Below are 26,797 nucleotides of genomic sequence, written 5' to 3' on the forward strand. Positions count from 1 at the left end.
GGCCAATCAAACACACTCGTCGCACAGCTAACCTTACCCTCATGCAGCACTTACTGTAGCGTCTTGCCACTTACCTAATCTCTAAATCAATAAACATTCCAGCAAAACAAACCACCCCAACTACGAACATATCAAGACCACCAACAGATAAATTAGGAATTATAACATAATCATAATACAGGGAGATAGTCGTCAGGATCATAGATCACGTCACCGGCCAGATCCACTGGCAGGATATCTCTCTCTCTCTCTCTCTCTCTCTCATCCTCTGTCATCCCCACCAGAACCATCCAAACCGAAGTATTGGGCCATCGAAGCCATCACTTATACTCCACAGAACACAGAATGGTAATTACCAAGAGGCCGGGCCAAAAGTTCCGTTCGTCTTCAACTGCACAGCCTTACCAGACATATCCAGCGTATCGCCCGCGATATTCGTGCCCCACCATGAAGGGAAGCTCGTGTTGGTGAGATCAATCGCCAAGAAGATCAAGATCGTACACAGATCCAAGCCGACGTCCAGGCCCGCAGACAGGACGTAGTTATAGTGCATCCACCAGCCGCGGAACTTGTCGCGGATGTACTTGTTGAAGATCATACCCACCAAGCCCCAGGTGAGATAGTTCAGTGGGGTGGCGGGCGGGATCAGGCCTGCTCCACCGAAGAGCAGGGGAGCGTTGAGGTACCGGATGTTGGACTTGGGCCACATCCGGGCAGCCAAATAGATAGCTACAGGCAGCAGAGCGCCAGCCAGCCAGAACCACTGCAGGCCGACGTAAAGCTGGCCAGGGGAGAACATGCGCTGCGGACCGATGAGACCCCAGATTACCGAGGCCTGGTAGAACACGCGGCCGTTGGGGCAGCTGTAGTTGTTGGGCTGGTCCAGGCTGCAGATGTCCTTGATCGTGGAGAGACCCCAGTTCATGACGGCGATCTGGACGATAGACGACCATAGGGCAGCGACCATCTGGCCGGCAAAGGACACACGGGGTGGAATTTTCATGTAGTGACCTTATCGAAGAGGTCAGTAAATCATTCGCTTGAAGCTTTATTTGCGAATTGACTATAACTTACCCAGCTTCATATCCTGGTTGAAGTACAACCCTTGGTACATGCTCATATATCCGTAGGTCTTAAACAGCATCATGGCCATAGGCTTACCCGGCTGAATGTACCCGACAATGAACTCGGTCAATACATTCAACCCAAGGGCAATGTTGGTGGACGCCTGGATGATACCGATGGGCACATACCAAATCACGGCGATGATCAGGGCCACAAAAAATGCCCACCAGCTCAGATGGGTAGGATATCCCAGGACGAGGCCAAGGCCGATGGCAATCATTGCAACCATCACCGCACCGTACCACCAGAGCGGGACCGGCTTGAAGCGGGCCATGAGCCGGCCATGAACGTCCTCTTCTTCCTTGCCGAAGTTGCGGAAGCGCACCCACAGCTCGCTCCCATGGAAGAGCCCGGTGTTCACCAACAGAGCGACAATAGTGGCAAAGGAAAGGCCATAGGAGAGTGCGAATGTCGTAGACAGGAAAAGCGGGGAGTACTCTTGGTATGCCTTCAGATCAAGGGTGAACTCAGGCGTCAGGATGCGAGAGACATTGTACTTTGCACCAGTGTTGTCGTAACTGCTAGAGTCACTGATGGGTAGATACTTGAACCACCACATACCACTGAAATGCATACCGATGGTAACAATCCAAAAGAAGATGATCATGCCAATGAGGGTGTTGGCGATCGCATGCCAGGGTGAAATTAGCGGACTGAAGTTGAAGCCCGAGATTTGCGTCCAGTCAAATGTCATGGGAATCAACGACAAGCCGGTCGAGCCGCCGAAAAGCTGGTTGACGACGGGGCTCTGGGGCTTGATCCATGTCACCCACGCAAAGACACTCAGGAATGGTGCAATGAGACCCGGGATCCAGTACCAGCAGAAGGACCCAACCATGACGTAGAGGAAGAATCGATATTTTCCAATTCTCCATCCATTGACCTTGGACGGGTCCGGCTTACGGGTATCGTGGAGCGCGGTGAATAGGGCGCAGTTGATGAGGTTGGAAGGCCAGATCATAGCCGCCGGGGCTACCAAGAACCGGTGGAAGAAGCCCGCCATACCGAACCCGAGCATCTGGGTCGAAATACACATAAGAATCTCAAACGCCCATCCGAAGTGCTGCTTGTAGAAGGCGCGCTGAGCCAGCAGAACGTCTGTCGCGTAAGCGGCACCACCACCAAAAGTGGCATTTGCCATGATGACAATGAGGGCATGTTCCTTCTTGCTGAAGGGGCCGGGGTTGAGATTGAATTGAAGACCGAACAGACTGAAGACCTTGTTTGGCATCACCTTCGCCCATGCCATGCCTACCGGGTATGCAACCACCTGGGCCACATACGACGGAATGACAATGTAGGGGTTGCGCATGGAAAACAGCATGTTCAGAGCCGAACCGATCGTAGCAAAGATCAAGCCAATTGTCCACGCGCGGATGGTGTTGGTGTGGCCGCCCTCGTCATAGTTGGGCACGGCAGCGCGGACTTCGGGATACGGCGAATCGTCCAGCAACTCATGCGCCATGCCTTCACGCGCCCCCTTGTCGGTCGTGTGAAGGGCATCATCGATCTCGTCCGCGACCTCATCCGGTAGGTTGGGATCCCACTGATGCTGTAGCTTGAGGTTTTTGAGGTGGACCGCTGTCTCCTCCGGGGCTGTTTCATCAGCCACCGCGGTGGAGTAGGCCACTTCCTTCTCTTGCATCGTTGTGGTCAGAATGACGAAGCAACGGTGGAAAGAGAAGCTAGATGTTGGGACGAGAAATTCCCAGGCAGAATCAGGTAGAGAATAAATTGAGTTTGTGAGTCAAGAAAGGCAAAGACGAACAGGCGGAGACAGCCAGGTACATATACCGCTTGTACGACCTTCCAATCCTGGCTAGACACCATGCCGCGCCGCGAACGCCGACGGTGGCCCGGTGCATTATCGATGGCAAAATATTAATCAAAATGTTGATAGGAGCGTCCAGTGGTTGCGGTCGAGGCTATCTTTGCGGCTATCAGCCTACCCCAGTTCGTTCGCCATGTGCTAGTGTAACCTGGTACGACTAAGACATTGCCGGTCGGGTGTGTCCCAATCATGGCGATCGCAGGCGAAAACTGGGGGAAACTAAAGTCATTGCAAGCATGGTCAGACCATGCGTAAGGCGTGTGCCACCTGCACGGCCCTGCACCCCGCCCTTCCATACCAGCTTCGCTCGCAGCATTCGCGTCGCTGCGCCCTTCATATGGTAATTGACGGAATAGAAAAACAAGCATGTCCATCAGCCATCTGGACAACAGGTGTTCAGCATTATTTCATACTCGCACGGGAAAGGATGGTTCACCCGATGACTGGGTGGTTGCAGTGGAAATGCAGCTGCCAAGAGTGGGGAATCGTTGTCCTAAGCACTGAAGTTGACTAAGGGGGCTTATCGTGGCTGGCATGTTGAGCGGGATAAGACCATGTGCGTTGACCCGAGACGCCGAGGTTTTGGCGGGCACCACGTCACAATCGAGCCCAAATGCAATCGAGAGATAAAAAGTATTATCAATTGGGTTTCGATGTCTGGGGAAAGACTAGCGGAACCGGAGAAATGTCTAAATAAATTAAATAAAGAGGTGTATACAGGTTCGCCGCCGGTGGCAAGATGGTAGGGAGACCCCCCCGCGCGCATGAATGGCCAACTGCCAAGGGATATGTATGTAACGCTGGTCTGGTCGGAAAGGGCCGTCTTCGCCTCCTGATAAGTGAAGTTTTTCCCCAGGCCAGCCACAGGCCGCGCACTAGACCCCTTTCTGATTCAGGCTTGTTCACGATAAGCTAGCGAGGCGCCCTTCGCTGTTCTTGGTTGGCGCAACCTATAGGCCAGTCAAGCCACCATCTTGGATTATCTCCAGCTTGGCGAGTTATTGGCTTTCCCTCGAAAAGTCTTGATGCAGTCTGCTGGGCTAGACTGGGATTCTTCCATCCTTCCGTAGTCGGAATCCGTGCAGAGTTCCGATGGTTGGGGTCACGCGGACACACCCCCCAACACTAGCGACCGGACTCGTGACTATCCTGTGGAAGCCCTGGATGATAGCCTTATACTTGGAAAGCTTTCAAGCCATCGAAGATATGCCCGTTGTCGATGGTTGTGAGGAGGTGGGTTGTTGTAGACTTGCAGCCTCGTAGGAATGAGTCAGTCTGTTCCAGGAAGGGGAAACAATCGATAAGAACCCAGATACGAAAGGCGGTGAAATCAGGTAAGATTTAGCCGGTACCGGAAGGTTTTGGTAATACTGATGACCAGCGCTGCGAGGCGTGATACGTTCGATATCAGACCGCAGCGTTAGCGCTTCCTCCAGACAATCTGAGCACCGGAGCAAACCCTCCCTACTCCGTACTCCGTGGATCCCCGCCGCATGCGCCGGAGTATCTGTGTCTTGGCCCAACACAGCGAAGGGAGAAGGGGGCTGAATCCTTACTTCCTGCCAGCCTCCTAACGATACAAATCAGTCGTAAGGATTGTGAGATCCTGCTTGCGAGTGTAGATGGCCAAATTGAGAGCCGGCCTCGCTTGATACTGCGCGAATGTCCACTGTGGACAAGCGAGCGTCTCCACTGTTCAAAGTCTGTTCGATATCGCGGATGGAACTGTACTAGAACTTCGGAAGTCGGAAGTGTCAGTCCTGAATAGGATTTGAGCGCCCGAAAATGTCCAACGCAACCATTGATAGCTTCGGTCAGGGCATATGGTTTAGTCTAGGCTTGTTCACCCTCTGCCCAGCCGGGGTCTGCTGGGATTACCTCGTATTCCGTGCAATACTGTCTCAGATTTACCCTGCTTTGCTTCCATTTCTGGGTAACACCGTTGCCTCTTGGGCACGGATGCCTTGAAGCTCGGCAAAGATCTTCTGGCCCTCGAACTCGCTCTTGTTGTGCTTGCATTTAGAAGGTATCGAATCCGATGGTCTGGCGTCGGTATCACAACTCCCATAGCAGACGCTAGGATTGCGGACTAAAGCCCTATCGGTAGACTGGGCTGTCTATCGGTGATCCTCGCCTAGGCACGGAGAATGATACAGACTCCCCCTTGATAAATTGACCGAAATCGCAATAAATGCAGGCCTGTATGCACGTGGGCTGCTAACGAGATCATCTCCATGTTGCAGGGTACTCGGGCCTAGCTTGATCCGGGGCCTCGTGGACGTCGATCTATCTATCAGAGCGCGGTGAACTGCTGATCTGGTGGGCAGAGCGACACACTTACGCTGTGGCTTTGGTGTCGGGGGTTCGCTTACAGGACCTTCATCCCACCCTTCGCCAGTCCCGCCTTCTTGGCACTATGGCGGCCTCATTTGAAACGAAGTAAACGCATTTATTTCTATGGTAAAGATGCCGTGTGCATTGAGCGACTCGATCTAGGCTGTTGTCCCTGCAGCAGGCCATGTCGACCCAAACGGTTCGGCAGGTTGCAGCAGGCCGTCGTTACTTAGTGCCCATTCAAAATCTGCAAGGAATTCTTCGTCGAACAGCACGGGATCCTGTCGGTCCACAACGCCACAGGGGGCGTTGGACGCTCCGCTCATCTGGTCTCTCTGAGGGTCGGCTGTTATCTCCGAGTTAGTATGTTGCCGATAGAGATGCGGAGGGCGGCAACGTACCTCCTTCAGCCACAATTCCATGAGCTGGGTGAGAATAGAACTGTGGCTCAAACTCATCGCGCCACCACCAGATTGCATCAATAATTGGGCTGAGAACTAGTCGGCTGCGAATTCGAAGGCCGATGGATTCTGTCCCATCTGTTCTGCGAAAGGCCTTGGTGCTATTCCATAGTTGAGTCATCACTATGGCGATTTTGGAAGCAATGTCGTGAACGTCCACCGACATGCGTCTGGCCATATTTATTGCACTGAATATTGCCTTTTTCCCTCTTGGAAAGTCAATCTCCGCACGGGTGGGGCATTTCAGGATCCGCAGAAGAGCGGCCGCCGGTAGAAGTAGCCCATAGGTTACCTGCATGGGAGCACTAGCAAGATTCTTCACGCTTTGTACTAGGTCCTGGATGTTGTCAATCGCTTTGCAGGACGTGGTGACAATCTGCGCAAGACAGTCTGGTGCATATATCGTCTCATTCTTGAATAGATGGAACATTTGGATGCACAGACGGCACATTGTAGTAATGAATAGATCGTTCACTAGCTGATCGTCAATGATGGGCCGGGTTAACTGACGATCAGTTGGTTACCTGAACTCGCATGGGCTTCTAAATCGGTTACCTGGCTCTCGAAGGTCCGCAATAGGATATCAAGTGATCTCTCCTGTTCCGCTGGCATGGTTCGAACTCCAAACTCTGTTACGGCTGCGCTACATCGAGCGACCAGGTCCAGGCATCTCATCTCCAGTGCTAGGGACGGCGTGATCTTTTCGAACAAAACTTGTTGTTGGCCCAAATCTTGCTGCAAGTCTACCATTGAACGGGGGCATTGTCCCTTCGTGATACAGGCGCTACCAGTGGTCAGTATCCCAAAGCGGTCGTCGTGGGGTATCTTACCGCTGATATACGATGACACAGCGGGCCCAGAGCTCGGAGCGTCTGTCCATGTCCGCTTCCAACGGTGCAGCCATCTTCCTCCTGGCAAACTCATGACTAGACAAGGGGATGTGCAGACCATTCTGCATCGCAATGTGCAGGAGCATACCACTCAGGGGGAACATCGCATCGGTCTTTTTGGTCTCTTTCGGAAACGGCCAGGTAAGGACTAACAACAGTCCTTGAATGGTGTGCCAAGCAGACGCCGTGAATGTGATTGAGAGCAAGGCCATTTCGATGATATTTGGTGAGAGAGCCATGAGCAGCGTGGGGTTTTCATTGTATGTTCTGGACGCGACGCCTACTATGGCCCAAAAGAGAAAACTCGACTGGTCATGATAAGCATTTGGTGTGGTTTGAGGGTCTAGGATTGGCAGAAAGTGGGCGTAGTCTCGGAAGAATCTTGTTATAACTTAGCGCAGGCTTATCCACTCCTTCTTTACGTAGTACACACATTTTGAACAACTCATCAATCTCAGATCCCGTCAGTCGAACGTTCTTGAGAGTGCGCGGGGCTGTCGGGCTTGGAGCGTGTTGTGAAACCACGTCCGTTCGTGGATCGGCCGAGGCCAGACTTGTTTGAGGCAGGATCTGTGGATAAAGGGCGATTGGAGATGCGTGCGGTTGAGTAGTGAGAGGCAGGTCGGTTCCGGTAGAAGCAGAGTGTACCCCCATTTCCGCCGCCGCTGTCAACAATGCAATAGGAGACTGCGGCAGCGACTCAGAGTGTGAGGACCTCAGCTTGCGGCGCAACTCGTCGGTTTCTTGTTCCAGTTTCGAGAGACGTCTATGAGATTCGTCAGAGCTGTGACTTTCCATCCTCCGAACTAGGAACGCACTGGCGTTTGTGTTCTCTGCGAAATGGGTCCGAGATGACGCAGCGGATTTTCATCCTCGTGCAGCGAGAGCATTGAAAATCAGGGCTCATATAGGCGTCGCATTTTGCCTGTTAGAGAGCTTGTAAAGGACTGATCAGGTAGGAGAGATGCGACAATTGTACCTTCTGTTGGCGACACTCAGTGCAAGCTTTTTTGGCGCGTTTGAGCGAGGGTCTGGGTGCGGTTAGGGGAGCCGATAGATTGTATGCGGAATACTCACGAGTCTGCTTGTGTTTCCATATTGGATGGGAATGTCTGTGTACACTTGACGAGATAGCGACGCGATGGTGGATGGTGGTGTTGTGAAAGTTGGGAGTCGTCGGCCCAGGTTCGGCGGCGGCGGAGCGCCCGGAGATACGGCCATTGTTACCTCCGGGGACTCGTACACTTGATTCTGCTGATGTCAACATCCTGTGTGACTCCTGTGTGACAATAAAGATGCGCGGGGGTAATTATGTCTAATGAAGACTCGATGGAAAACATGTAGTCGTGTTGGACCGTGTCTGGGTTGCAGATGATGGTTTCAGGTGGTGTGCGCGGCCTCGATAGCTCCTGCCTGTTTTATATGTTTGGACACCCCGCCTGTGTGAGATCCCAACTGATTCTGGACGAGACACAATAAACCCATCGACAGTAATTCAAGGCTCATGCCGTGTTCTACTACTGCATTCTTTTTTTATAAAGGGCGGTTGAATATGTATATTTAGCAAAACACCTGGATAAGTGATGCAGATCCGGAACCGGAGAGGTAGAACCTAGCAAACCGGAGCGAGCTCTCTTGTCATTGGGCATCCGTCCCGGTACCGGCCCTGTGTGCTGCCTTAGGCTCCAACGTCTTGCAACACCAAATATGTTTCAAGTATACTATATACTCAGCGCGCTACTCCATGTAGTAATAAGAACAATGACATTGCAGCTGCTCAAAACCATGGAGACGTACTTTGTATTGTCGCATGATATGAGATTGCCAGTTAGCTCCTGCTACTGCAAGCACCCGACTCCTGCTGGGCCAGCCACCACTACCATCGATACTAGAGGAGTCTTCCGATCACAACGGTCCGACAGAGACATGGCAAACGGACAGGAAAGAGAGCAAAGAAATGTACCCCGACAATTTCCTCTTTTTCCTTCATTCCCACACGGCCAGAGCCATACAATCATGCCAGCACATCTACCCAGCCGGGAGTTTTCATATGCATTCTCGAATACAGTCAATTCTATGTAAACCCTCCACCAACGCGAGCGACTACATAAATACGGGGTATAGCAGACCCCATCTCATTATACACCTATTCCCGCTAGTCAGAATCCTCACAGAACATCACAGACCAACCGAGCAACCACACGACGGACTCCACATTCAAAATAAACGTCCTCGTCTACTTCGCCCTGGTCATCGTCACGATCTCGCCGACCCTCAACCGCCTGCTGCGGCGCGGCGTGTACAGGCACTGGCTAGCCGCGCTGCTCCTCCTGCTCTGGAGCTTTCAGCTATTCACATTTCTCCTTTGGGCCGGCATTCGTCTGTTCTGGTCCGCCATCGAGGAACCCCCGCAGTCCCTGGCGACGAAAGGGATCCGGAGCCCGTGGACTGGGAAGGTGATGTTTCCCGGCCAGCTGGCTCTGAGGGAGGCGCTGTCCGAGCTCATTCGACAGGGCACGGTCCAGGAGCATGACATTAAAGCCATCCAGTGGCTGCTGGGTCCCTGGGGCCGGATCGGTCTACAGTTGTTCTGGGTGGCGTTTTGGGATCTGGCCCTGGATCTGATTGAACTGTCCTTCCGGGCGACCAGAGTGCATGCCCGGCGGTTGCGGCGGTTTCTGCGTATTCGGCAGCTGCGGGCTGCGCGGGCTGCGCGGGCCGCGCGTGCCTAGATGGACTTGAATGAGAGGGACTTGCCGGTGTGTTGGGGTGAAGAGCGGTGGGTTTCTTTGGTCTTGTGCGAGAACCGACCAGTGAGGGAGTTCGCACGCTAACTAGAGGAGCGTTGTCCATTGTAGGACTGCCTCACTGATAATGGACCTGTTGATATATGGAGCTCTCCGGTGAGTGAATACCTGAGGCGGAGAAAAAGAGGTGATCGAAATTTGCTTACATGTGATCAATACATTTGTATTAAGCTTGATATCGCATGATTCATATTCTGTAGTAGACGCTCTTAGTATTTTGTAGTATCAAAGCATGCTGTTCAGCCTACCTTCTCGTTATTATTAGAAGCGAAGCTTGTCGCACAGTGGACTCACTTAGCCTCTCCATCGAGGACAAGAAGCCGGGTATTTGGTCGACTGATAGCCTCCGACTATCACATATCCGGACTGCAAATGCGATACGTGGCGTCAACAACAAGCGATCGCTCACAGCAACCACCTGCAGAATGCAAATCCTTCTGCATCGACCTTTACACCATGCAAAGCGGCGGTCACACAGCATGTATGCACCACTATGCCGGGCACGGTACGTTCCAGAATCGCATGCTGAAGAACGATGAAATCCGACCCGACCTTTCAATCAGACATCAGACGTTACTCAACCACCGCAAATCCCCGTTGAAGTTGAGCCATTTCCCTAGTCAGGAATGCGGTAGGAAGCTTAGCGACTCTCAGGTACTGCACCTCTTGACAGCTCCCCACAGCAGATCCTCAGCAAATCAGGCCACCCAACCATCGGAGCACTCCCGATTCACGACCGATGATCTGTCAAAGACAATTCCAAATCCTCGGCCGCCGGAAGCTGGCTGATTGGCGCGAGATGACAGCGGCGGAGGGAGGATTTAGCGTGGAACCTTGACTCTTATCGCGGGGGGATTTAATCCCAGTTATTGGTGGAGAGTGAAGCCTCATGGAGCGTGACATATTAATGCTGTGAAACCGCTCGTGTTATTCGTATTTGCAGATTACTTACTGAGTAGTACGAAGTAGAAAGTAGAAGGTGGTGAATCGGGTTGAGGGCCAGTGACGCAAGTGACCCTCTTCAACCCCTCCAATTCCCCGCCATGTCGTCAACGGTCGACCGAGAACAACGAACAACCACCACCCTATAAGTACCGCCTCGCCGTCTCAAAGGTCCTCATGAGAACCTTGCTCGCTACTATAATTAACCAAATCGATTCACAATGGTCCTGACTGGTCACTGTCTGTGCAAAGCCGTTACCTACACCGTCGAGGTGGAGGAACCCGCCCTGGTCGGCTACGACCACTGCGACGACTGCCAGCGCCAGAGCGGCTCAACCTATTGTACGCTTCCCCAACTCTCCAACTCAAAATGCATACTGATTATCCATATCTAGCACTGGTCGCCGTCGTCCCCAAGGATAAGCTCACTATCCTCGGCCCGACTAAGAGCTGGGCCGGACAGGGTTCGTCCGGCAACGCCGTTCACCGCATCTTCTGCTCCGAGTGCGGCTCGCCCATCGCCCACGACCCCGACGCCGCCCCGGAGATCATCGCCATCAAGGCCGGCACCTTGGACTCCGAGATCAAGAAGAACCTCAAGCCGGTGAGTGCATCCTGCATTACTAGCCCCTGACGATCATATCTGACGTAAGCAGGACACCGAGATCTGGACCGTCAGCAAGCTGCCTTTCTGCCAGGAGCACCTGGCCAAGCCCTTCAAGCATATGCCCGAGTAATCGCCAATGAAAGCATGCGCCCGACTAATGCCTGGTTAATGACAAAAGTGAATATTTGTTGAGCTAATTGATGAATGAATGCAGTCCCTCTTATGTATGTAAGCCGTGGCGCACTGTAAATCTACTCTCCGTAGGTCTACCAGACCCCATTCCCTCAATTCCTAAGACCTCAATCTTTCCTAAGACCTCAATGCTACACCAGAAGGTAAAACGTTCCGGGGGAGAACCTCCGAACCCCCCTTTCCTTTAAGCTTCCTGGTCTACCTCAATCTCAAACCAGAAACAAGCTATCCGGGGGAGAACCCCCGGACCCCCCTTTCTTTCAGCTTCCTGGGCATCTCACTTCTAAGCCAGAATATAAGCATCCCAGGAGAGAACCCCCGGACCCTCCCCTTCCTTTCTTTCAGCTCCCTGGTGTACCTCAATCATTTTACACCAGGATATGACCGAAAAGAACTAGGCGAGGCGACGGCGCGCCTCCTCCTGCGCGGCGGCAACGCGTACAGAAACCTAACGCAGGAGGACAGGAGGGAGAACAGGGGAAGCAAGAGGAACAGGAAGAGCGTGCGGTTGGAGTTCGTGCCGGCTAGCGAGTATATTGCGCGGAATGCGGCGACGGTTCCGGGCCGAAGCCCGCGGGGTTCTTCGAGGCGATGGTCCCGTGGTATGAGGGAATGGCGAAGGGGGAAGCGGCCTTGCAGGATGGGTCGATGGCTAAGGTGCTGGGGAGGGAGGCGAGGCGGGCGTCGGAGCGGATGCGCGAGTTGATGCGCGGTGCTGGGGGGAGGTATACGTGACATCAGAACTATGCGTGATGGTTTGTAGAATTACATTGTTCATGAAAAGGAGCCGGGAGGTGTAGTAGGGGTTGAGGGAGAAGTTGTATATGCTCGGGTGATGCAAGGTGCTTGTGCCGATAATATGAAGTCATTAATCTAAAGGTGAAGCGCAACATTAAAAGACATAATCAAGTCATAGACAGATATCAAGTGCCCAACACTTTTCCAGACCCCCAAACCAAACCAAACCTATACACCCAGTCCGGACCTATACAGCCATAATATGCACCACAATAAAGATACGCATAATCACCCTCTATATCCCTCGTCCACCATCTCTTCCTCCCCCCACTGCCCGCTCTCCGTCCTGCCCCGGCGCATCCTCTCCCGCCGCATATCATGCTGCGGGAATCCATTATGCCGCGTCTCATTCATGGTGACGACCCGCTCCCTCATGCCTCCACCGGGACGACCACCACTGGTCGAGCCCGCCTCGACATCCTCCTGCTCCTCCTTCTCGACCTCGACCTCGTCGTCGGCCCCAAACGTCGACTCGCGCATGAACGGACTCCTCCGCCGGATCTCAGGCCCCTTCAGGATCAACACCACCGGCACGATTGACAACGCCAGCCCGATGAATCCCAACAACGAGCCCGCCCAGCCAAAGCCCAGCGTATCGAACAATTGATAGCTGGCCAGCGGCAAGAAGGCGCCAAACGAGTTGCGACCCAGACTGGCGGCGCTCAGCGCCGAGGCCGCATACTTCTCATACGCATCGGTCAGATAGTTGACGACAGCCATGTAGATGGAGTAGATGCCCAGTCCCGCGGCGGCAATGCCGCACGTCGGGACGATCCAGTGCACGAACGGGAAGCTAGCCCACCCGTACCAGAACAGCCCGCCGGCAAAGAGCACACTGCCCACCACGCTGGTGTACAGGCGCGCCTCGGGGATAGGGCGGCCGGGGATCTCGGTGTTGCGGCGCGCCGACTTCAGGTACAGCATGTCCTGGAGCGGGTTGACGGCCGTGCCGATCAACGCACCCACGGAGATCGCCAGCTGGACCAGCCCCGTCTGCAGCGTGCCCCAGCCGTAGTTGGTCGAGTAGGTCTGCACCACCGAGCTGAAGAACAGATACAGAATCCCCCACGCGAAACTGATCCACAGCGTGAAGAAGATCACCACTGGTTCCGTCAGCAGCATGCGCGTCGGCCGCTCGAACGAGATCTGCAGCAGTCGCCACACGCTCGTGTTGTCCAACTCCGCCTCTGCGTAGATCGGGCGGCCGGTCTCGCGCCGAATTTCCTTCGCGCGCCGCTTCAGGATCACGTCCGCGCGGGTCTCGTGCAGGATGAACCAGAAGATGGGGAGGAGGCCGGTCAGGTAGATGATTTGGATGTAGAAGATCCTATTGTTTATTTCTTGGTGGTTAGCTACCTTTCCCCGAAAACATAATCCTACACCATAAAACGGGGAATCTTTACCATCGCCAGGGATCATTCTTATGGATCTGAACGATCGCAGACCCGATGAACGGACCCAGTGCAATCCCAATCACACTGGTCAGCCCAAACAGCGACATCGGCAGACTGCGCGCCTTATCACCGTACCAGACATCACTGATACTCCCGCCCACGATATTGATCGAGACCGACGAGGCGCCCCCGCCGAAGAACCGCGTCACCACCAGCGTCGCATAGTTCTGCGCAAACGCCGAGGGGAACAGCGAGATGATCAGGAGGATGTACGCCACGAAATACCCCGGCATGCGGCCCGAGGCCTCGGTGAGGGGCACGAAGATCAGCGGCCAGAAGGCGGCCCCCATGTTCCAGGAGGTGGTCGCCCAGTAGAGGTTGGGGAATGGGGTGTTTTGGACGTGGAACCGCTCCTCCATGTAGTCGTTGCCCGCGCCGTAGGAACCCGCGGGAATACCGGTGAGGATGGAGCTGGAGGAAGTGAGTATTCTAGATCCGATTCGCTGAGCTAGGGAAGACTGCCAGCAGCACTTACATGAAGCACACCGTGACGGTCAGAACCCACTTATAGGTTGGACTCCAGTTGAATCTAATGTCTGGTCAACTTCCGGTTTTCCAAAGCGAAACCCTCACAACATACGGATTATCCGGATCATTCTTCCCTTTCCAGGTATGAATCTCAAGGTCCTCCTTGTCGCGCAACTCATTGCGACTGACGACGCCGACATGTCGATCACGGTGAAAGAAAGATCGAACCCTTTTCCCCCCACACCAATGATCAGTAAGAATGATTCATACACTGTGAACAAAAGCATCAAGACTCACCGGCCGAAAAAGGAATCGTCGAAATCATTGGTATGCGCCGTGCTGGCCCGTCGCATCGACGGGCGTCTACTTTCGGAAACACTCATGGTGAGCAGCAGCAGCAACAGCAAAAAAGGGCCGTTTCTGCTTCGAGCAGAAATTTTCACACCCCTCCAATTTTGTTATATACTTCCATACTCTCAACGGTCGGACGCTGGTTCGGCAGCCCGGTGAAGAATCGGCCATAATCGTGTCGTCATGAACCGCATCCGGGCCGAGTGGACCAGAGACTTTCTGTACCGAAAGAAGCCGATAGGAAACCCAGGGAGCATTGATTATGAAATCAAAGACGAGAGGGAGACAGAGGGCAGACCAGAGAAGAGAGCCAAGGGACCCAAAAATTCCCAATGGTCGAGACCTGTTTTTGTAAGGTTCTCCACCACGACGGAAGCGACTTGCATCCGGTTTGAGGGTTTGTTGTTGTTGGGGTGGAGGAATGACATCATGGAAGGTGGGATGACTTCATCGCTGGGTGTTCCCCGCCAGGTTTACCCTAACTGTCCCTCATGTCCCTCATGTCCCTCACTGCACATGTCTCCATCCCCTCATATTTATATCCCCTTGTTTTCCCCTCTTGTCTGTGATCCTCAGATTCCATTCCTAACTCAATTCCCTCCAAACTCAATTCACTTTACATTCCCAAGAAAACAAAACTTTCTCTTTTCTACTCTCCCTAAAATCAGCCAAAATGCCCATCCCCGTCCCCTCCGCCTCCAGCCTCCAGGACCTCTTCAGCCTCAAGGGCAAGGTCGTCATCATCACAGGTGCCTCCGGCCCCCGCGGCATGGGCATCGAGGCCGCCCGCGGGTGCGCCGAGATGGGCGCCGACGTGGCCATCACCTACGCCTCGCGGCCCGAGGGGGGTGAGAAGAACGCGGAGGAGCTGGCCAAGACCTACGGCGTCAAGGCCAAGGCCTACAAGTGCGACGTCGGCAACTACGACAGCGTGCAGAAGCTGGTCGACGACGTGATCAGCGAGTTCGGCAAGGTTGACGCCTTCATCGCCAACGCCGGCCGCACCGCCAACAGCGGCATCCTCGAGGGCTCCGTCCAGGACTGGGAGGAGGTCATCCAGACCGACCTGAACGGCACCTTCCACTGCGCCAAGGCCATCGGCCCCCACTTCAAGAAGCAGGGCAAGGGCAGCTTCGTTATCACCTCCAGCATGTCCGGCCACATCGCCAACTTCCCCCAGGAGCAGACCTCCTACAACGTCGCCAAGGCCGGCTGCATCCACATGGCCCGCTCGCTGGCCAACGAGTGGCGCGACTTCGCCCGCGTCAACAGCATTTCGCCCGGCTACATCGACACCGGTCTGTCCGACTTCGTCGACAAGAAGGTCCAGGACCTCTGGATGTCCATGATCCCCATGGGCCGCAACGGTGACGCCAAGGAGTTGAAGGGTGCCTACGTCTACCTCGTCAGCGACGCCAGCTCGTACACCACCGGTGCCGATTTGCTCATCGACGGTGGCTACTGCGTGCGGTAAACGTACGAGTCCCCGGACGAAATTGGTTTGCATGTACTTAGTTGATACCTAATGCCGACTCTTAACGATTATAATGTGAGAATGAACATGATTCACTGCAAGAATATTTTCGGTTGGAGGTCAAACCTTAAGTAGTACGTAGAGAACACGATAAGAATGTGTTCATCGGGAATTGACCAAGCCTAGGGAGTGAGAACAAGATCTTAACCTGCTGTTCCACGGGCGTCGGTCACATCGGACACCGCATGCAGGCGCTTTAACGGGCTGGCATCAAGTCGTTACATTATAAAAGCAGATCATTCTGGTCTCGTCACAGCTCCACCGAACAAAGGAATAACGGCATACATAGTTAAATCACATCTCCTGATTGTCGCTTGTCATCGAATGGCCTATCCCCCCAACTTCACATCTTACCTTTAACGTTTTCGCCCCCGGATTCTGTCTCCGTTTCATCGACCACTTCCGCCAAATGCATTCGTGGCAGGGTTCGCGCCAGGCGAGGCGGATCCAGCAGGCTCTTCGACTGCAGGAAGATCTCGTCGATTTCCTCGAGCGACCGACCGTTGGTCTCTGGAAAGAAGAAGTACACCGTGGGAACAATGGCCGCGTTCAACACCGCGAAAATGATGTAGTACCGGTACGAGATCGTATCGAAGCCCACCGGAGTCACCTCCGCCAACAAAAAGTTGAATGTCCACACCGCCGCCGTCGATACCGCGCTGATGGCCGCCCGCAGCTGCAGCGGCGCCACCTCCGTCGCATACAGGAAAGTGAGGCCAGAGTAGCCGACGGTGAAGATGAACTCGAACACAAACAGAAAGATCACAGCGACGACCAGCGCAGCGGTGTTGTTCGTTAGCGACGTTGTGCCCGCCAGTATCGCCATCGAAACGGACATACCCGCCGCACTCCAGAGCATCAGCACTCGGCGGCCAAGCCGGTCGATCGTGAAGAAGGCGAGAAAGCCACCCAGTGGCTGTGTCAGGCACATGGCTGCGGCCAAGACCCGAGACTGCACCGCGTCCAAGCCCAGATATTGTTGGAAAATGGTCGTGGCGTAGAAGGTTATCAAATTAATCCCCGACATCTGCTGAAACATCTGCCCGGTGGCGGCCAGCACCGCTCGATGGAACAAGCGCTGTTCACCCATGCTCAGAAGATCTTTCCAGGATCCAGATCCCGTCAGCGCCAGGGATCGCTCAATGTCGCGCATGGCCAACGTGATAGCTTCGTCATGTGGTCCGACATCCGCCAGCGCTGCCAATATCTCGCGAGCTTCCTCGGAGCGGCCACGCTTGAGCAGCCACCGGGGCGATTCAGGTAGGACGCTAACAAAGGCCATTACCATCAACGACAACACTATCTGGAGAGCCAGCGGGAACCGCCAGGACACCGAGCTTCCGGTCACGAAGTAGAAGCCAAAGTCAATCCAAAGCGAGATAGTGATACCCGCTCCAATGAAGATGCCATCCGTCACCACATGCGCACCTCGCTTGCTGGGCTGGGAGATCTCTGCCTGCCACACGGGAACTGTTGCAACGTAGCCGCCCGTGCCTAGCCCCAGCACCAGCCGAGCTACAATGAACTGGGCCAAACCGAAAGAGCTGGCCATGAGGATTGCACCGATCATGGAAACTGCCGATGCCAAGAAGATGACCCGCCGGCGACCGAGGAGATCGCCCAGGTAAATGCATGACAGGGACCCGAAGATGCCACCGACGGTGTAGAGGGCGATTACCGTACCTGTGGGCGATTAGAACACACAACAAAGGTGGACGGTAGGTCGGAATTACCCTGGATGGTAGAGTTGTAGTTTTGCTGCACGCCCGTTGTGGTGAGCGTGTTCATCTGGGGGAAGGTCTCGGCAAACGACTCAAGGGTGAGAAGACCCCCTGTGACGGCTTGGTTGTAGCCATAGCACAGAAATGCTGGACAAACGACGAGCCAAATGATGGCGCGATTCAATTGCGAGCCTCGGAGGCCAAAGTAGGGCGACATGCTGTCACGTTGTACGGATCCACCGAAGCACAAGGAAGCATCAAATACTTTGCAGCAATCACAGTATCGGCCAGGATCCGGTCCTACGCCTGATAATGATACTAACTCTTGGCTCTATCAACATGCATCCATGCTCGATCGCTTTATAGAAGAACATGCGAGATTCGCTGGTGGACGTGCCGGTCATCGCCGGTGCCCGTGGGAACGCCGCATTGACCAGGTTTCCCCAGATTCCGGTTTCTTGGGAATTCAGGACGTGAGTCGCCAGTACGGACCGGGAAAGGTTTGAGGAGCATAAGCGAGCCCAGGGGCGCCTCCTTTCCCCACTGGACAGTGGGACGCTGGCGATCGTCGATGGAAGGCTCCACTAGCCGGGATAGCTTCCATCGGACCCGGCCGATGGAACGGACCTCGGGCCAGGGACCCAGACGAAAACGAGCAGGCGTGCGCCTAGAATGCCATTCCACCTTCCCATTTGATCTTCTTGGCTGTAAGAGGGGGGAAACTCGAAGGTTTGCTCGAGGTTTGTTTGGTGAGAGGTAATTGTATCCCCGTGGTAGCACTGGTCACATGTAGCAGGAGATCATCCATCATGAAGGGCCGACTCTAGCGTACCCTCGTGGTCCGTTCGCATTGGCTCGGCTTGAGAGAGCCCAGGATGATGTTGTGTAGCGGGGGTTTGGTGAGAATCATGGGTTGTAATCGTACAGCCGGCGTGCCGCATTTGAGGGGTAACGGGATTGAGTCTATCGCGTAACTTGTGCTCTTACACTATACACGGGTGAGATAGATACTATGATAGCTTTTTGCGCACATCCGAAGTGCTGATGGTGATTGAAACAATCGACCTTTGTCAAGCAGTCTTGTAAGAGAGATAGGTGATAGACAAATCGATAAGATATGAAAGTAGATAACTGACGTGAAAACATAGCCTTGGTGACGGGGCCTCGGTAGATAATCTATCAGGACACCTCTGGAGTGGAGCCAATTTGTCGTGAGTATGACACATTGTGATCGTTGTAGCGGAGGGGGGAGGAGAGGGGGCAGGGCTCGTTTCAATGGTAGATCGGCTAGAGCTCAGCCAAGTACGACCTGGTCAGTGTTAGCGGGGTTCCATCATCTTGGGTACTATAGGACGGTATTGGATGAATGCTTCACTGACACTGGGATGGATGAGGATGATGATTCCACAAGGATGGCTGAACGGGAGGAGACAACAGCCGGATGAAGGTCATGTGATTATTGTCTACAACGGCAGGTTTCTCAGCTGCCGGAGTGTTGACGCTGCCAGGAGGTGGTGTATTCTACTCTACCCGAGGTACAACGGTGCATTGCAGTAAGTACCTAATTCAATTAGGACCTTTTCTCTTGAAGTGATGGAGTTTGTTCTAATTTCCTCTGGAAATGAGGCCGGGGTGAGCAGGTCATCGCTAGTCTTGTATATGTTACTTCCGTGGGGAAGCCTAAATTAGAGGTAAGCTCAATGTGCCTCAAACTTGTATAGATACATAAATATAGTATTGACCTGTGTGTACGTCGATCACGCAGACTTGTAGTACAGAGCTGCATACTAACACATGGAAGTGCACAGGCCGGATAGAGTAAAAGGTTACGCTATCAGAGACTAGATTCTGAGCCGTGATTTTCTGGGAATAGGTGAAATCCATTCATGAATGAGAAGAAGGATGTTGACCATGCCTTGAACGATTCGTGCAGCATTCATGTTGCCTTGAGTAACATAATAGTCTGCCCAGAACATATCAACTGGGTCCCATAGCTCAGTTGGTTAGAGCGTAACGCTAATAACGTTAAAGTCGAGGGTTCGAGCCCCTCTGGGACCAGCTTTCTTTTTGCCCATGGTCAGGTCATCCAGCAAGATATTTCCCTCGCGCAAGCATATATACAACCAACAGATTAGATTAAATGAGTTTGTGACCCGCCTCTTGCGTCTTTCGTTATCACGACCACAATATAGTAAGTCCACGGTCCACGGTCGGGTGCGCCGCGCGCCTACTACCCTTCATAACTCGACAGACCGTTCTGTTCCACACTTCTACACCCAACTCCCAGTCACACAACTTGAGAGTCTTTGTGGAATTCGAGTCAATCAACATCACCAGAGTTAGACCAGACGGAGCCTCTCCGCTTTGTCACGCTGCCCGCATCCCCTCTTTGTCTTGTAGTCCTTCCAAGCCAAAGGGACATAAAGAGGTCGGTGCGCCGGTGGTCGCCTGGCTAATGTGCGTAACAGCCACTCGGGAGGTCAATTTACAATAACCAAGGCAGAGTAGATATTAGAGGTATCCCTAAGATGGCAGCAGTCTTGACTTCCTGCCAAGCGGTCGCTTTCAAGAGGATACAATGGTAGGTAAACATGCAGTGTTCAGGGGCAGTTTCCAGATCTTGACCGGCTCATTTTGACGAGGTCCTACAGAATAATAGGCCTGTGCCACTGCAATCCCCCCTCCAGCGGCAAGACCCCCAATACTGCTCAGCTTTGCGGCAAGGCCCGATAGCGCCTTGATCTGTGATAGTAGAAGTATAATCGACGAGCCACCTGGCGGGGAAGCTTCGCATCTGATTGTCGACGATGGACCATGTCCTGCCGGTTGTCCAGCTTGTGATTCACGCAGCGAGCTTGCCAAGACAACTCCATTCTCACACCCTCCCATTCTTCACCAAGGTAGAACTCATCACGCTTGGCACCTGACAGTCATCTCCACAGTCGTATCTGAAAGCGGAGCATCATCGCATAAAGGTCAGTCGTATGTTGGAAAAGGTCGTCGCTGGGCGGCCCCCTGTGATTCCTCTCTTAGTCACGCGTACTCAAAAGTGCTGTTCCTGGAGCATACGCCATCGTGAAAAGATGTCCATTCTTGTGGTGGCTGGCAATGCTGGTGAGCATTACCTCCAGCCCTTGGAAGACATCTCTTGGGAGTTTGGGTTGTGCGAGAACTCTCTACAATCTCCGTCAGCCGGCAGCGCCCCATCGTCTGGGGGAGGACTCTACTTACACTCAACAGAACCATGCATAGACTCCGCGTTGATGCCTGCTCCAAACGCGTACTGAAGTCTCTCAGCGGCCTCTTGCCATCTGGACCCCCAGCCATACTACTTTTCGATCGAGGCCTTCGACACCAGTGCCTCTAGAGCCTCGACTGCTTGCCCCGGGAGCAACAGCGATTCAGTCTGAGCCATGTGCATCAAAGTGTCGATGTCATCCCTGGATCGTTGTTTCACCTGGGCTAATCCCTTACTCCAAAGCTCGTTGTGCTGGAGGCCAGCCATTTCCACGGCTAGCTGACCTAATAAAGTTGGACCTGACCTTGAGAATATTGAGGAGTAGAGATCTAAAAGACCAAAGTAGATTTTGGGAATGGCGTGGGAAGCGAAGCTGATGACTGAGATTCCAGGTATAATACGTGGACCGACCTACGGACCATCTGTTCACAGTGACGGCTGGCTGCCCTTTCAAGGTAGCAGCACGCCTTGTCATCTCGTTCAGATGGGTCGGATGAAAGGAGGTACGCAGACACAGCAGAAGTTCGCGTCGCTCACAGTATCTCCTAGGACGACCGCTGCGGTCTATACATCAAGGCGGCAAGGATGCTGCCCTAGGACAAAAGTAAAGATATAGGCTTTGTTGCAGACAAAGCTCATGCCTTTCTGAGCTCAAAATAAAACGACTGATGAAAAGAATGCGATATGTATGGCGGGAAGACAGCATCATCGTTTCTTGATGACGGCACAAAGCTGCTTTGATGATCCACGTCCAACTCCTCCCCTTCCCCCCCTCCCCCTCTTTCCCCCCAAAGCCAAACATCATGGCTATAAATATGAGAGCGGTGTTTCTGCTGGTATCATATACGAATCATATACGACCTCACCACAACACATACGATGGATCATAAGGGACGCCCTGGATCGCCACCCCTGCCTGGCATTTCAGACCTGCCGACAAAAGACATCCTTGGGATCAGTGACCTTTTGGATAACCATGATAGGTATTACTTTGCCCGAACCTGTAAGAAATACTATGGGATTTTCGCGGGGGCCCTCAAGGAGGTCCAAGATCTGTACTCTCCCGCTCAGCAGTATGCCCTCGAGAAACATGCTGATCCCAGTGTCGCGCTGAGACGGGCGATATATGAGGGGCTGCATGACGTTGTCAAAAGCTTCGTGCTACACAATCATGCCGTAATAGGCAGTGCGATCGAACTCGATGGTGACCGCCTGGTGGGGATAGCAATCGGTAACAATGACCATCAGACGGCCCGAATACTGCTGGATAACGGGGTTCACGCTCGTCAAGGCCGCAAAACGCGCGACGGTGTTCCTCAAATATTGGGTAAGTCGGTATACCGGATGAAAAAAAGCCGTTTCGACCCCTCGGATGAGATGGTGGAGCTGCTGCTTTCCTACAGGTTGGAGTGGCATTGGGACGGGACATTCAAGTGGCTCCACCAAAAAGGGAATGAAGAATTCTTACGGCAAGCATTGATTGGAAATTCTGGATTCTTCAATCTGCAATAGCGTGTTAGTAGTGGTCCTTGGAGCCTGGGCAGCAGTGAGCAGGCGATCCCAGCTCTACTGTTGTTTCTCGTCCGCGAGGCACCGGCATCTCAGATGATGGGGTTGATGAATGTCTTTCTTGATTTGATGCCAAGCAACTATTGGACCCCGTCATTCCGGACACTCCTTGAGGCGAGGAAGCCAGAGTTGGCCGTGAGCTTACTTGGGAGAAAGGGCTACTGCTCAACCGATTACCTGTCGCGGGAATTGGATGATGCTGTAAGACTTGACTACCCAAGTGTTGTCGTGACTCTGTTTCAGCGATCCGAGCCTAGAAATCAGGCTGACTCGCAGAAGAGATGGCTGATAGAAGATTTGGCGACGAGATACAAGTTGCGAGAGCGAGATCCAGAACACCAGGTACTTACTGCACTGAAATCCTGGATCTAGGGGGGATATATAGATAGATTTATTGATAGATATTGGATATTGGCTCTGGGCAGGTACTACTGTACTGCACATGGCAGTTGTTGCAAAGTAGAAGAAACCATTTTTGACAATAGAGAAATAGTAGCGTAAGGCCACGCTTCCGCCTACTCCTTTGGACCAATCTGGCCCTTGGCGCACGGACTTCGGCATCCCATCGAAAGCGTGCTTTTTAGTATAAGTATGTAATGTAATGTACTGTACGTGTACTGTACATACATGAGTATATCTCAAGCTCAGAGCTACCCTAACTCCGAGACACTGTTCTAGTCCAACTTGGTCTGGGTCTGACCTTCTCCGCTTCCGGCCCCAGATACCTATTGAGTATTGAGTCCCCACCGCGGACTCCACCGATGATGAGTGGTCCGCGCACACAAGTACTGAACAGTGAACACAGTATTCTCTTCCTAGTTCCTACAATCCCTCTACGAACATATGATAAATGAACTTGAAACTCCCCGCTTTCATGCTGGCTCCCACCCCGCCCACTCGAAAATCAAATTCCCGAATCATCCTGAAACCGCCCATTCGGATCCCAATGATTGTCCGGATCAGCAAACCACCGATCCCAGTTCGCGCAGGTGCGATCCAGCTGCCGCCGCGCGAACGTGGTAGGGTCCGCCATCTGCACGGCGAGAAGATCCTTCAGCTCCAGGTCCTGGAGCGCCAGGCCGCCGGACGCGTGCCACGCGATATGGCAGTGCAGGGTCCAGACGCCTGGGTTATCGGTGCGGAAGGCGATAACGATGAACCCGTTGCTGGGGAGGAGGGCGGCGTCGCGGCGGCGTGGGTTGTCGAGGGTTAGGTCTAGGGAGGCGAGGCCGGCGTAGGGCTGTTCCGAGTACTGGAGGATGGCGAAGTCGTGGCCGTGGAGGTGGATCTGTTTGGTCAGTGTGTCAGAGGGGTGGAAGGGAAGGGGTGGGATGATTATAGAAAGAGAGAGGAACAGGGGAAAAAGGGGCTGACCGGGTGAGCGAGAGGGACCAGCCGGCCTCCGGTCACTGGGGTCGGATTGTCTATGTTGCCCCCGATCAACACCATGTAGTTCCAGGTCGCTATCTGCGATGGGTTCCCTGCGGGCGGCTCTTCGGCTAGGTAGATGACCGAATTCGGATGGTAGGGCGGATCGAGGTGGTTGACGGTGGGCTCGGTGTAGTTGACGAAGACCGGGTCGTCCAGGAACTGCCACACGTTGACCGTCGCGGCGGCGTCGTCGCCCACGGCGGATAGGTTCCATTGGTCGATCGTGATGGACGCCTCGAGGAGGTGGTTGCTGTACTGCACAGCGGTGAGACTGGTCTCCGGCGGATCGATGGTCCAGGGCACGACGGGCACCAGCTCAAGCATGTCGCTGCAGCTCGAATTGTACGGCCACCCGGTCGTGGTTGGTAGCGGGGGCTTGTCGTCGCCATCCCCTCCATACCACAGGATGCCCTGTCTGTCGTCGGGGAAGGTCTCAAAGTTGTGGCAACCCTCGGCAGGCTCGGTCCGGATCCAGTAGCCTTTGTTGTTTCTGGTAATGTGCTTCTTGTCTAGGGTCTCGAGAACAACGTGGTATCGCTGGCCTGTGTGAGCTATTAGTTCGCGCACTTGCCAGGAAAGAGCACGTCAGAGACAGCATTACCAATCCCGATGTAAATGTGATTCGTTGTATACGGTTGGACTGGAACCAAGTCGTTCCCAACTACGGTCAGATTATGCCCGTCAATACTGAAGATAAAGGTACTGTCTGTCGATGCGTTGATCAGCCGTAGTATATATCGTTTTCCCGGCTTGACTCGCTTGTGGTAACGATTCTTAGGGAAAGATCCGGCGTAGCTCCCTATCCAAATATCAATAGGCTTGCCTCTCAGGGAGGCGGAATACAAACCATGTCCGTTAATCAAAATACTAGTTTGTTTGGGAGGCACGCGGGGCGGATCCGCAGCCGGGTTCGCGAACTGCTCCTGGTAGTAATCCATAAACGCACTGCGATGATTGTGATCGGAGATAAGGATCGGATCCAGAGCACTATCGAAGTTCGCGGACGTGGGACCGTGGATGGTCAGCGGACCCAGCAAGCCATCGCTGTACTGCAGACTGTAATGGCTGTGGTACCAGGTCGACCCATACTGGGTCGTGTTGAATACGTAACTGAAGGTGTCTCCGGGGGCAATTGGGCATTGTGTGATGCCAGGGACTCCATCCATGAGGGTGGAGCCGAATTGCCGGATGCCATGCATATGAATAGCGGTTCCGTTCTTTGAGAGATTGTTCTTGACGGTGATGTCTAGAGATTGCGTCGCGGTCTTGCTCAGCAGAGGGGAAAATGTCCGGGATGTCCCGATACTTACTCAGTACGTCTCCCCAACATGCCTCTGGTATGAGATCAGTATATGTTACCGTCAAGGATAGCACTGAAAACTCACGTATCCAAGGACCAGGAAAGGTCTTGTTGAAGACTTTGGCATACGGAAAGTCGATGCCATCCCAATTGGCAGTAGGTTTGGTGTTTTCGCCCACAGTAAGAAAATACTAGGATTGTCAAGGCCCGGGCTGTGTTCGAAGTATGCTGTACGATGAAGATGACTCACCTTGCGCTCAATACCGACAGGAGCCCTGACTTCATAGTCCGTGTCGATGGTGAAGTCCTTGGAAGCATCGGTTCGATGCTTCAACCAGACACCTCGATTGTTGGCCGAAGGATTGTAGGTATACTCGGCTGCCATTGCCGGATAGTGACATTTGAAGGGGCTGCCGTGGGAAGCTTCATCTTCAGCAGCTCCCGGAGGCACAAATGATAAGGTACTGGGTGCAACTGGACCTTGTAATGGCTCCTGCTGATAACGTTCGCCAAATGGGAGAAAGCTAGGCTGAAAGCCAAAGAAAGCAATGATATTGATGATGTAGGTGTGAAACAACATGTTAAACCTGTGTGGAACTCACGAGATGAGAGATTTGCAGACCTTCCCCGGAAGCATGGCAGTTTATGCTTAAGTATTGCAACCAAACCCGAGACGAGATGATTGGATTCGGGGCGGAATAGGCAATAGAGATCTCGTATAAGGCCTCAGGTAGCATCCATGCTGAAATCTTTTCTTGTCAGATATTTACGTGTCATTCGGCTGCAGCTATTGTCATCATTTTCTTTTCCCTGACAAATAGCTTTGAGAACGCAGCCTAGAGTCTATGATTGCTTTGTTCGCGCCGATGAAGGGTAAGCATACTACGCAGCTATTCTTCGGTGCTTATCGTCGCCAGCCCTCTTCCGCCACCTCAGACACACTAAGTGGGAAAGGATGCCAGAAGTGTAAAACATCGACAGACTTGATCGTCATCTCGGAGAGGATGCGACGGATAATGTCAAAGACTCACAATGGTCTAGCCGTGAGCAATGCAGAATATACTGCAGGAGAATGGGCTGCAGCTTGGTTCACGCGGGCCCCGGCGAGAATTCGTTCAAGCACAAGCATGCATCATCTGAGTTCGTATCCGACCCCAGCAAAAGAAGCAATAGACGGGCTGTCTTCGCGTCAGTCATGGCTTCATATGTGTGTTCGTCTTCCAAGAAACTTTGCCTTGGCATTAGCATGACGCAAGGGCGAGAGAAGGAAAGCAAGCTTCCCGTTGCCTTCCAGAACTAAACCCGGAGACGACATCGTGTCAGGCACGTGTATCATGAATGCTGGCTGACTAACGATGTTGCTTTTGCGATCCAATCTCGGGCAATCCAATGTACATTCCTCGAACATCCGGCTCTCTGTGCTACATGGGGGGCAGAGAAACCCAACTGTCCGGCTCTCTCAGGCCCTGTACGTCTGTATTGATCTGTGTAACGATGACACGACAGCGAAAAGCATGTAATCAAGACCGATGAATGGACCTAGCATAGACACCGCGCACTGGTAACACGGACACCCGCACGGCTGTCCACGTTTCCGTGTTGCCATGGTGTGCTGACCCATGCGGATCCGAGAGCGCGTTACGAACCTATCTTCTTCGGGAAAGCTTTCATGATCAAATCCTTGACCGTGATATTTCTACTACTGTCATGGATTGGACATCAGCCATACGCAATCCCGTCATGA

The 26,797-nt window shown here is 53.4% G+C and overlaps 9 protein-coding genes and 1 non-coding gene across 10 annotated transcripts; 5 read left to right on the top strand and 5 right to left on the bottom strand.

The window, feature by feature from the left end:
* Positions 1-157: 157 nt before the first annotated feature.
* Positions 158-2,870, bottom strand: optB (small oligopeptide transporter, OPT family). The gene is made up of 2 exons (XM_025693513.1): positions 1,075-2,870; positions 158-1,011 (listed from the first exon to the last, which is right to left on the bottom strand). The coding sequence occupies exons 1-2, from the start codon at positions 2,768-2,770 to the stop codon at positions 353-355; spliced, it is 2,355 nt and encodes a 784-aa protein (XP_025554158.1). The 5' UTR covers positions 2,771-2,870; the 3' UTR covers positions 158-352.
* A 2,578-nt stretch (positions 2,871-5,448) lies between these two features.
* On the bottom strand, positions 5,449-7,779 carry BO97DRAFT_468908 (Zn(II)2Cys6 transcription factor; the record flags this gene model as incomplete). Its single annotated transcript, XM_025699791.1, has 8 exons — positions 7,719-7,779; positions 7,621-7,672; positions 7,460-7,566; positions 7,075-7,407; positions 6,582-7,022; positions 6,276-6,535; positions 5,692-6,225; positions 5,449-5,636 (listed from the first exon to the last, which is right to left on the bottom strand). The coding sequence occupies exons 1-8, from the start codon at positions 7,736-7,738 to the stop codon at positions 5,449-5,451; spliced, it is 1,935 nt and encodes a 644-aa protein (XP_025554159.1). The 5' UTR covers positions 7,739-7,779.
* Positions 7,780-8,402: 623 nt separating this feature from the next.
* On the top strand, positions 8,403-9,392 carry BO97DRAFT_441473 (uncharacterized protein; the record flags this gene model as incomplete). The annotated part of the gene is made up of 2 exons (XM_025698175.1): positions 8,403-8,441; positions 8,801-9,392. The coding sequence occupies 2 exons, from the start codon at positions 8,403-8,405 to the stop codon at positions 9,371-9,373; spliced, it is 612 nt and encodes a 203-aa protein (XP_025554160.1). The 3' UTR covers positions 9,374-9,392.
* Positions 9,393-10,509: 1,117 nt separating this feature from the next.
* On the top strand, positions 10,510-11,236 carry BO97DRAFT_468909 (GFA family protein). Its single transcript, XM_025699792.1, has 3 exons — positions 10,510-10,732; positions 10,786-10,994; positions 11,047-11,236. Exons 1-3 carry the CDS (start codon positions 10,612-10,614, stop codon positions 11,125-11,127), a joined length of 411 nt encoding a protein of 136 aa, XP_025554161.1. The 5' UTR covers positions 10,510-10,611; the 3' UTR covers positions 11,128-11,236.
* An 801-nt stretch (positions 11,237-12,037) lies between these two features.
* On the bottom strand, positions 12,038-14,644 carry BO97DRAFT_476388 (putative MFS multidrug transporter). Its single transcript, XM_025700476.1, has 5 exons — positions 14,207-14,644; positions 14,022-14,138; positions 13,917-13,970; positions 13,391-13,852; positions 12,038-13,314 (listed from the first exon to the last, which is right to left on the bottom strand). Exons 1-5 carry the CDS (start codon positions 14,290-14,292, stop codon positions 12,216-12,218), a joined length of 1,818 nt encoding a protein of 605 aa, XP_025554162.1. The 5' UTR covers positions 14,293-14,644; the 3' UTR covers positions 12,038-12,215.
* A 128-nt stretch (positions 14,645-14,772) lies between these two features.
* BO97DRAFT_404018 (SDR family oxidoreductase) lies at positions 14,773-15,838 on the top strand. The gene has a single exon (XM_025694865.1). The coding sequence runs from the start codon at positions 14,934-14,936 to the stop codon at positions 15,732-15,734; it is 801 nt and encodes a 266-aa protein (XP_025554163.1). The 5' UTR covers positions 14,773-14,933; the 3' UTR covers positions 15,735-15,838.
* A 299-nt stretch (positions 15,839-16,137) lies between these two features.
* BO97DRAFT_339568 (putative MFS sugar transporter) lies at positions 16,138-17,732 on the bottom strand (the record flags this gene model as incomplete). Its single annotated transcript, XM_025691560.1, has 2 exons — positions 16,138-17,477; positions 17,528-17,732. 2 exons carry the CDS (start codon positions 17,730-17,732, stop codon positions 16,138-16,140), a joined length of 1,545 nt encoding a protein of 514 aa, XP_025554164.1.
* A 1,767-nt stretch (positions 17,733-19,499) lies between these two features.
* Positions 19,500-19,573, top strand: BO97DRAFT_t80. The gene has a single exon. It is a non-coding gene; the product is annotated as a tRNA-Ile (tRNA).
* Positions 19,574-21,632: 2,059 nt separating this feature from the next.
* On the top strand, positions 21,633-22,265 carry BO97DRAFT_422357 (uncharacterized protein; the record flags this gene model as incomplete). The annotated part of the gene is made up of 1 exon (XM_025696793.1): positions 21,633-22,265. One exon carries the CDS (start codon positions 21,633-21,635, stop codon positions 22,263-22,265), a length of 633 nt encoding a protein of 210 aa, XP_025554165.1.
* A 692-nt stretch (positions 22,266-22,957) lies between these two features.
* BO97DRAFT_464379 (multicopper oxidase) lies at positions 22,958-25,633 on the bottom strand (the record flags this gene model as incomplete). Its single annotated transcript, XM_025699488.1, has 7 exons — positions 22,958-23,610; positions 23,697-24,295; positions 24,355-24,548; positions 24,597-24,999; positions 25,064-25,087; positions 25,139-25,244; positions 25,304-25,633. The coding sequence occupies 7 exons, from the start codon at positions 25,631-25,633 to the stop codon at positions 23,227-23,229; spliced, it is 2,040 nt and encodes a 679-aa protein (XP_025554166.1). The 3' UTR covers positions 22,958-23,226.
* Positions 25,634-26,797: the final 1,164 nt, after the last annotated feature.

This window comes from Aspergillus homomorphus (assembly GCF_003184865.1).
Source record: "Aspergillus homomorphus CBS 101889 unplaced genomic scaffold BO97scaffold_7, whole genome shotgun sequence".
In the NCBI taxonomy this organism is placed as follows: Eukaryota; Fungi; Ascomycota; class Eurotiomycetes; order Eurotiales; family Aspergillaceae; genus Aspergillus; species Aspergillus homomorphus.

Coding starts and splice junctions, on each gene's coding strand:
- optB (XM_025693513.1), bottom strand. CDS start 2,770: ATGCAAGAGAAGGAAGTGGCCTACTCCACCGCGGTGGCTGATGAAACA. Junction 1,012..1,074: donor CAACCAGGATATGAAGCTGG/GTAAGTTATAGT, acceptor CTCTTCGATAAG/GTCACTACATGAAAATTCCA.
- BO97DRAFT_468909 (XM_025699792.1), top strand. CDS start 10,612: ATGGTCCTGACTGGTCACTGTCTGTGCAAAGCCGTTACCTACACCGTC. Junction 10,733..10,785: donor CCAGAGCGGCTCAACCTATT/GTACGCTTCCCC, acceptor ATCCATATCTAG/CACTGGTCGCCGTCGTCCCC. Junction 10,995..11,046: donor TCAAGAAGAACCTCAAGCCG/GTGAGTGCATCC, acceptor TGACGTAAGCAG/GACACCGAGATCTGGACCGT.
- BO97DRAFT_476388 (XM_025700476.1), bottom strand. CDS start 14,292: ATGAGTGTTTCCGAAAGTAGACGCCCGTCGATGCGACGGGCCAGCACG. Junction 13,971..14,021: donor AAGAATGATCCGGATAATCC/GTATGTTGTGAG, acceptor ACCAGACATTAG/ATTCAACTGGAGTCCAACCT. Junction 13,315..13,390: donor AAGAATGATCCCTGGCGATG/GTAAAGATTCCC, acceptor AATAAACAATAG/GATCTTCTACATCCAAATCA.
- BO97DRAFT_404018 (XM_025694865.1), top strand. CDS start 14,934: ATGCCCATCCCCGTCCCCTCCGCCTCCAGCCTCCAGGACCTCTTCAGC.